The sequence below is a fragment of the Melampsora larici-populina genome, assembly GCF_000204055.1.
Source record: "Melampsora larici-populina 98AG31 unplaced genomic scaffold MELLAscaffold_86, whole genome shotgun sequence".
NCBI lineage: Eukaryota > Fungi > Basidiomycota > Pucciniomycetes > Pucciniales > Melampsoraceae > Melampsora > Melampsora laricis-populina.
In genome coordinates, this window is record NW_006768850.1 from 18191 (window position 1) to 27200 (window position 9010).

At 37.8% G+C, this 9010-nt stretch overlaps 2 protein-coding genes across 2 annotated transcripts; both read left to right on the forward strand.

Annotated features, from left to right (window-relative positions):
* Positions 1 to 922: 922 nt before the first annotated feature.
* Positions 923 to 3160, forward strand: MELLADRAFT_51000 (uncharacterized protein; the record flags this gene model as incomplete). Its single annotated transcript, XM_007418151.1, has 8 exons — positions 923 to 1293; positions 1386 to 1734; positions 1802 to 2270; positions 2338 to 2375; positions 2444 to 2605; positions 2685 to 2735; positions 2810 to 2858; positions 2940 to 3160. The coding sequence occupies 8 exons, from the start codon at positions 923 to 925 to the stop codon at positions 2960 to 2962; spliced, it is 1512 nt and encodes a 503-aa protein (XP_007418213.1).
* Positions 3161 to 4826: 1666 nt separating this feature from the next.
* Positions 4827 to 5717, forward strand: MELLADRAFT_54195 (uncharacterized protein; the record flags this gene model as incomplete). Its single annotated transcript, XM_007418152.1, has 5 exons — positions 4827 to 4926; positions 4990 to 5184; positions 5260 to 5426; positions 5504 to 5563; positions 5655 to 5717. The coding sequence occupies 5 exons, from the start codon at positions 4827 to 4829 to the stop codon at positions 5715 to 5717; spliced, it is 585 nt and encodes a 194-aa protein (XP_007418214.1).
* Between the last annotated feature and the right edge of the window lie 3293 nt (positions 5718 to 9010).

Below are 9010 nucleotides of genomic sequence, written 5' to 3' on the forward strand. Positions count from 1 at the left end.
TCACTGTCAGTGATAAGGTAAGGCATGCACTTTGTATGTAAATGCTAAACTGTGTATGTAAGCTTGTGATATGTAACCAACCATAAACCTCAGAGCTGTATTAAACATTTTCTCCAGATTTGAATTTTTTGATGACCATCCTCACACCACTATCGACTGAAGACACCTGGAAATTTACATCAAAGATATTCTCAAGAAAATGAGTACATCAACATCGAATCAAACACTGTTAGACACAAATGCAGATTTCGTATCACTAAACTCTGAACAAAAAGAAAAAGTAGAAAAAATAAATTCAAAAGAAAAAAAACTAAATAAGAAAAAAAGCAAATCAGAAACAAAGATTATATCAGAGATGAATACAGCAACAAATCAAAGTACAAATGAAAAATCAAAAAAGAAAAAACGAAAAGAAATTCAATCAGACGAAAACGAAAAGAAGAAAGAAGATTCAAGTTTTTTTGTAGATTGTGTACCACAACTGGTTAAAATTGATGAACAACAAGAACAAGAATCAAAGAAGAAAAAACGAAAGAAAAATAAAGGAACAGTAGGAGAATCAAACGAGGATGGAAGTACCAAGACAACTACTCCAAAACCTAGTCTTCATGTATCACCCTTAACTGCCAATGTTCCAAAAGATAAGCCACAAGAGTCTGTTCCGGTCAAAGAAGGTGGTCGAAAGAAGAGGAAAAAGAAAGTCATGTCGGAAGCTTTTGTAAATGATTCTGCTGATGAAAAGATGACGGAGGACGTTGCGAAAGTGGAATCGAAAGAAACTACAACAGAACCAACTCAATCAGTTCAAAAACCAAGCATTCCATCAGAACCTGCTACGACTGAATCTAACGATCAAGCTCTGCCTCAACCCGATTCGAAGCCCGTTGAACAGAAGAAGCCAAGAAAACCGCGCAAAAAGGGTATGTACTCTTTATTTTCCTCATTGATCTCATCGTATAGATTCCAACCCACGACTAACATAATCTCAATATACGTTCTACCAGATAACGCTTCAAAGAAAGAACCTATCCCACCAAACCCATCCAAACCAACAACCTCAACCCCGCTTCCATCAGAAGAAGACTTACAAACATTCATTTCAACTAACAAAATCACATATGAACCAACCGGAATCTTCCAAGAATTCCCACCGATTTTGAAATTCGATCAAGTTAAAGTTACAAACCCATTAGAAAAGGCGTTTTTGAAATTCGAAAAACCAAGTCCGATTCAATCAGCTGTTTGGCCAGTTTTGATTGCCAAAAGAGATGTAGTAGGAATCGCAGAAACTGGGTAAGATTCTTATAACACCAACTTTTGTTTAATTCTTTGAATGATTTTTTTTCTCATTGGTTTGTTTTTTCGGTTTCGATTTGTTCTTTCAGGTCTGGAAAAACTTTGGCATTTGGAATTCCTGCATTTGAGCATATTTTATCTACACCTAAAGTAAAGACCATCAGCGTATTAGTAATAGCTCCAACCCGTGAATTAGCTATGCAAACTGAATCGACTTTATCAGAATTAGGGAAACTGACGAGTCCACCCATTAAAACGTTATGTGTTTATGGAGGAGTAGACAAAAATGCTCAAAGAAAGGCTCTTCAAGCTGAAAATGGTGTTAGAGCTGTTGCTGGTACTCCTGGTAGATTATTAGATTTGGCTAATGAAGGTCATTTGAAATTGGATAATGTTAGTTGGTTAGTTTTAGATGAAGCTGATCGAATGCTTGATAAGGTCAGTCTTCTTTTTCGCATCACCTTTGATGATTATAAGATTGATTTAGTTGATTGATTGCAAATAGGGATTCGAGAATGATATTCGAGCAATCATCAACCTTTGTTTACCATCGAAATCTACCACAGGTTCATCAACAAGATTAACCGCCATGTTTTCAGCCACATGGCCATTATCAGTCAGAAGATTAGCATCTGATTTTATGAAGGATCCTGTCAGGATTTTGGTTGGAGATGATCAACTTTCAGCTTCTTGTAGTGTAGAACAATCAGTCGAAGTTTTACCAGATACAAGAGGTAAAGAATTTAAATTATTTGAAACACTTAAGACATTAGAAAAAAGTGGAGGGTTTAATTTGAAGAAAGATAAAGTGATTGTGTTTGCTCTTTATAAAAAAGAAGCTCAACGGTTACATGCGTTCTTGCTCAGGAAAGGATTCGGAGCTTGTTGCATTGAAGGTGATATGTCTCAAGATAAAAGAAGTCAATCTTTAGAAGACTTTAAGTCTGGTAGAGCTACCATCTTAGTCGCTACTGGTAGGTCTCTTTAGGGGTTTAAGAGTTTTGAAGTTTCAAGCTTACTGATTTGGATTTTTTTGTATAGATGTTGCGGCTAGAGGACTTGATATTCCTAAAGTAGAGGTCAGTACTAAAGTTTCAGCTTGACTCTTATTAAAATAAGATCTAACGATCATATTGTTCACTTATAGGTTGTCATCAATGTAACCTTTCCATTAACTATTGAAGATTATATTCATAGAATCGGTAGAACAGGTAGAGCTGGTAGAACAGGAAAAAGTATTACTTTCTTTACTGATGAAGATAAAGTTCATGCTGGTGAATTGATGAGAGTATTGAAAGATGCTAATCAAGTTAGTATTATGTTTCTTTCGATTTTGACATCATTTTTCATAAATCCTGACGAGATTGAGTTTTGTTTTTTCTGTTTAGGTCGTACCGGAAGATTTGAAAAAATTTGGAGGTCAGATTAAGAAAAAGACAGTAAGTTCAGTACAAGTTTTAGTGTGATGATGAAAGAAGTGGGATTAATGTATATATTGTTTTTTTTCTTGTAGCATGCTGCTTATGGTGATCATTGGAAAGATATCGATCCTACTGTTAAAGGTAAATTTACTCATGTCTTCCTTCAAAATTTGAAATCAGCTTTGATCAATTGATATTGATATCGATTTCGTTGTTTCACAGCTAAAAAGATCAAATTCGATTAGAAGAATTGAGTCAAGACTTATTGTTCGTGGATGTAGTTCGATAGCATACGTTTTGGGAATAATCTAAATTGCGCTGAAGTTATAAACCTCGAAATTTGTGGTTAATCTATAGATTGTGGAATTTGATTTATGAATGATATAGAATGATGTTTTCGAAATGTTATGCAATATTCAATGATCTTTCCAATTTGTACATTCAATCAGTCAAGAAAGTGATCCACACAAATTCTATTTTGGTTCAGGTTTGAGTGTTTCTCATTCTAACGAGCATGTGTTGACATTCACTTACTGGATAAACAACAAAAAGTTTCGTCCTCATTGTCAATTGAGATCCGAAACACGAATCATAAACTAACCAAGTACATTTAATGTGAATCAAAATGGCGGTCATCGCATTCGACCCCGCAATAGTAATCGCAGAAAGAGTCTGTCCTTTGAATGAAAAGATACTACTTCAAATAAATCTGCCTTGTCCTCAATGATCATGGACTGATCGTTGCGCTGGTCATTCAGACCTGACTTGAAATCAAAACTGTACCCAAGAAGGAAAGCTTTGACACGTTAAAAAAGTAGTCAAAGAAAAAAGACACAGAAGGTCCAGGATATGGAGCTTTATCATAATCAGGTGCTCAGACATTTTGCCTCTCAGATTCAATCACTACGGTATTCAGTATGGCGATGATGTATGATGACGACTCACCCACATGTTGGCCGGAAAGAGGCCACTATATAATCTGCTCTGAAATCCAACCTGTCTCTTTTCCTCAAGACCAAAGTGAGCCTCCAATTTTCCCAATATACACCGATCTCATCTTACCCAAAATCTTCATTCTCACTAACCCATTTCTTTTTTCTATCTTTTTTAGCTCTTCAGGATCTATTTACAGTAGATACCCGTTTTTGTTTGTCTCACTAGCTCAATTGAGCCACAGTTGTTTACAAGTGTTGATGATTTTAAACGTCGTATCTCATCTAAGCGAGAAATCCTCCTGGTTTACTTTAAAACATCAGGCTCGATGACCTTTAGGCTTTTTTCCACCACCTTCAACTTTGTTTGTTGGGTTGTTCATGCTCGAGTTTCATCATTTCATTTTTTTGAAGATGTTAATTTGAGCTGTGGAGGCGGCCGGAGATACGCGTTATTCTGAACTTGTACTCAATCACCACTTTATATATTTTGTCAATGTTGTCATATCCTGCAATAGCCTGTAATCGAACCGTTGTGATGTTTTTGTGGGCTTCTTTGTGTGTAACAAACTGGAATAAATGCCTGATAATTCTTGGAGACCTGGGTCATCTGAACTCAATCAACAAATAAGTATCAGTGTGTAGTTGCGAAACCAACCAAAATGAATTGTATCTCGAACGTGCTGATTCTGAGCTGAATGAAGCTTTACCGTTCCATTATTCCTGGCGTGACACAAGTCCCACCAACCGCGGCAAACATCAAGTCTGATTGATAAGAAATCAAACTATGACCTTCTTTAAGCTTAGCTAAGCGCGTTCTCAAGTGAAAACAACTTGGAGCAGGAAAAACCCAATGGGTATCAATTGGACTGATGTTGACCAATTCTTTGGGAATGAAGTATACTTAAAGTCCTTTCCAAGGATTTGTGATCAAGGTGGGTGACGCTAAACTGTCACAGCCTGTGAAATAACCGCGCCCTCCATGTTTTCGGCTTTTTGGGCGCTCCCGGGTGCAACGTTTCTGTGCGCTTTGCGCCGCGCTCGCATCCGTGGTGCACATAGGGTTAGGTCATAAAGGCCGCATACATACACTCCTACTCCGAAAGAAAATGCTCGAAACCGAGTCCACAAAAAACATTCATCAAATCCCTTTAAGGACTTCGATTATCAAACCATCATGGCCAAGCTAACCCCGACGGAGTACGATGCCTTGTCACCGGACGAACGTAAAGCTCATGATACAGCTGAAGCGGAGCGAGAGAAAGAAGAACAAGCTCGTAAGCGGTGTTTGACAACTACTTTGATAGGCTCAAAGCTCATTGATTTGTTCGTCTTCATAGAGCTACCTTATACCTGGAAACAAACTTTACAAGACGTAACTCTCATTGTACCTGTACCTCAAGGAACAAAGGCTAGAGAATTAACAGTCGAGATTAAAAAGAATAAACTAAAAGTAGGATTGAAAGGAAAAGAAGCGATAATGGAAGGACAACTTTGTAAAGATATTAAAGAAGATGAATCTACTTGGACACTAGGTCAGTTATTTTATATATTTTCCGTTTGGTTTCGAAAAATTGGTTTATAGTAGATGGTATTTTTGGTTTTTACAGATGAACAGAAAGAAGTCAATGTTCATTTAGAAAAAGTTAACCAGATGACATGGTGGGAGAACGTGTTGACTCATCATCCTAAGATTGATACTACTAAGATTAACCCTGAGAATAGTAAATTAAGTGAATTGGATGGTGAAACAAGAGCAATGGTAGAGAAAATGATGGTACGCAAGACTCTTTTTCCAGTCTATCATCAGTAAAGAGTTTAGAAAGTTGAAGATATCATCTCTTGGCTATTTAGTTTGATAATCAACAGAAACAACTCGGAAAACCAACATCAGATGAACAGAAAAAGCTAGACGTATGTATTCATTTTTCTTCATGTGATTTTTGTATCTTCTAAAACGAAATTTCAAACTGACTGAAGAATTTGTTTCTGAATGAATTTATAGATGTTAGAGAAGTTCAAAGCAGCTCATCCCGAGATGGACTTTTCTAACGCAAAGATGACATGACACCAAGCCATACTCATTGAAAATCCACATGTAAACTTTATTTTTTGTATATAAATCCAAGATTATTCAAAAGAAACATACAATTTTGCTCATTTTGAACCATATAAGATTACAGAACTTGCAGAGTGTTGTGTGCGTGAGGATTTTCGCAACGTGTATCATTTGATTGGGTAAAACTTAACTTGTAACTTTTTTGATGGGTATGAATCAATTTTGACTTGAATCATGTAAAATCGATTAGCTTCCGGCTTCACAAGATCCATGGTTATCAAAGTGAAATGTTGACATTTTCTCAACTACAAGATAAATCACTACAGGGTATGGAAGTTGTGAAATAGAAGCCGATCGAAATACGAACGGGCTGATATCGGGAAGATCCTCATGGGAAACAATTGTCATGTCAAAAAGTGACTGATTGCTATTTACATTTACCATCTCGGCTTCGTTCCTGTTGTATGGGTGCACTGCCTTCTTTGCACGTCATGGACCCGGTACTTGGGGATGATAAACGTCTGCAACTGATGACAATGCTCACCGACGAGCGGTGAGAATCAACACCACAGCCTTTCATCACGGGACTGCTTTCCATGTGTGTTCAGTATCGTTGCTATCATAATCTGAGGGGTAGCATAGGGTTTGGTGAAAGCAAGCACGAAGCATTTTCGACGGCCGACGAGGCAATTCCTCAACTTTATCAACACGCAAATCTAGACCCGTATCTATCTGAAGAGCACATCTTGGTAGGTCACCTTCTATCACATAGGACTTTGAAAGCGATGTATGCTATGAGGAATTTTGATTATAAGAAGCTATTTCAACGACGCGCACCATATCATTCTTCAACAAATTTCCTCATTTCTGTCTATATCGTCTTCGTAACTCAATACTTTCCTTAATTCTTAGCGAATCAAACTGTCCAACATCCTCCATCACCTATCAATCGTAACGATTTGTCTCCATTAGTAAAACTATACATCAACCCAGGCTTCTCAAGATGAATCAATCCTTTTTTGTCTTAGTTGTTTTGAGTACTTTAATGATTTCTTACATTCAAGCTATACCATCTAACTATGAACCTTCAATGAATCAAAATACAGACGTAAGTAAAAAAGTATCTTTTCACCTTGCAGAAGCCACAAACAGTCATTGACTGATGACTTATGATTTTTATAAACTTTGGATAATAAAAGGTTTTGAAACGAGATGTCAATGGATCCACAATCTCTTCCAAGACATCTTCAGCTGCCTCCAGTGCATCTTCAGCTTCCTCTAGTACATCTTCATCTACTTCTAGTACAACTAAAGGTGCCTATAGCGCGATAGATAAATCTCAGCCAGTAGCTAACGCTTCGACCAGTCCTGATAAAGTTGGCAATGGTACTAGTCTTCTACCTGCAAACGCTACTGCCTCCAACAACTTGTTAGCTAGCAATGCTACTGGTAGTACATCGATCAACGCTACTGGTTCCCCTGTCTTGCCAACTAGTAACCTTACTAGCACTCCAACGATGAACTCTACTGTGAACTCTACCGCTTCACCCGTTCTCCCAGCTGCTAATACTACTGATAGTCCATCAAGCAACGTTACCACATCCCCAGTGGTCAATACTACTGACATTCCAGCAAACAATGCTACTACTACTTCCCCAGCTGCTAACACCACTGACATTACCTCAAACAACGCTACTTCCTCCCCAGTCGCTAACACTACTGGTCTTCCATCAATCAACGCTACCACTTCCCCCACTGCTAATACCACTGGCATTCTATCAATCAACGCTACCACTTCCCCCACTGCTAATACCGCTGGCAGTCTATCAATCAACGCTACCACTTCCCTCACTGCTAATACCACTGGCCTTCCGTCTATTAACGCTACCACTGTCCCAGCTGCCAATACCACTGATTTTCCATCAATTAGCGCCACTCCTTCCTCAGCCAGTGATTCTACAAGCATCCCCGCGACGAACGCTACTAGTTTCCCCGCTATGAATGCTACCAACACCTTGACAATAAACGTTACCGGTTCCCCTGTTTTACCAGCTGCCAATATCACAAGCTCACCTCCTACCAATCTCACTGCTTCCCCTGTCATTCATCAGGATGGTTCAAAAGATTCTGTCAAGGATACTGAAGCAGCGGTTGAGAAACAAAAACTTATTGTGAAAGCCCAATGGAGGAAATATATTGATGAACAAGAGAAATTGAACGGTTTAATGGTTAAACATCTGCAAGCAGAGGTAATTTGAAGCTTGATTTTTTGCGATTTTGAAAACTCTTCTGGTTTTACAAAAAGTGTGACATACTGACTTTCTTTTTCTTTTTGATCCTTTTAGTCTAAGAATTTCAAACCAGCGATGATTGTGGCATTTTAAGATGAAGAAAATGTGTAGTAACTGCCAATTTATCAAGTAGACTCTTGTTTTGTCGATTCTGTATAAAGGACAAAAAACAGAGTTGATTTACCTTATCCTTTTAACCTTCAATTCTTGTAATTCATTGTCATAACTAATCTATGTTTCTCTTGCTATTTGAATTGAGTATATGGACTGATGAGATGAAAGTATGAAATTATATGTAAAAATCGGGACCTTGTGAAGCACCTGTGGAGCATAGTGACGGAGAAGGTCAGATACTGGTACAGATTTAGGCCTACCTTGATGAGAAAAAGGTTGGAATGCTGTTCTTGGCAAGAATGTGATGGCCAGATTCCCACAGTTCATCACATAAAACAGCCGGAAGAAATGTCATAGAATTTCATATTATGATAGAAAGAGCTATGCAGAAAGTATAGCAAGCTCTACAACAAGATCAAGCAGCTTTAAGTATGCAAAAGTTAGCCAATCAGAGCCAATACTTTCACAAAATAAGAAAAATCACATTTTATTTTCACTTCAAACCATCAATAAACTTCAGAAAATGCCTAAAAAAAGTTGAGAAGCTTCAAATGATATGTTCAGTGTTCACATTATCCAGAGCCATCCAGAGCCAATAATTCAAATGATGATGAGGTTATCTTTGTGCACGAAGTTTCAATCAGCAGCACCGTCACCAGACCACCAAATAAGAAGCAACATACTGGAAAGACACCTCTAACCAATCTAATACACTTATGTCCTTTATCAAAGCCAAATGAAGAATGTGCCCACTGCAGAATTGATAAGGTGGCAAATCAAAAGATTTTCCATTGTCATTGTGGAAGTCAAATCAAACTTCCATGTCATCCCGTGTATTGCTTGTCAAAACACCACACCCTTTTTTATTTTTGATCTTGCAACACTATCTTGTGACCC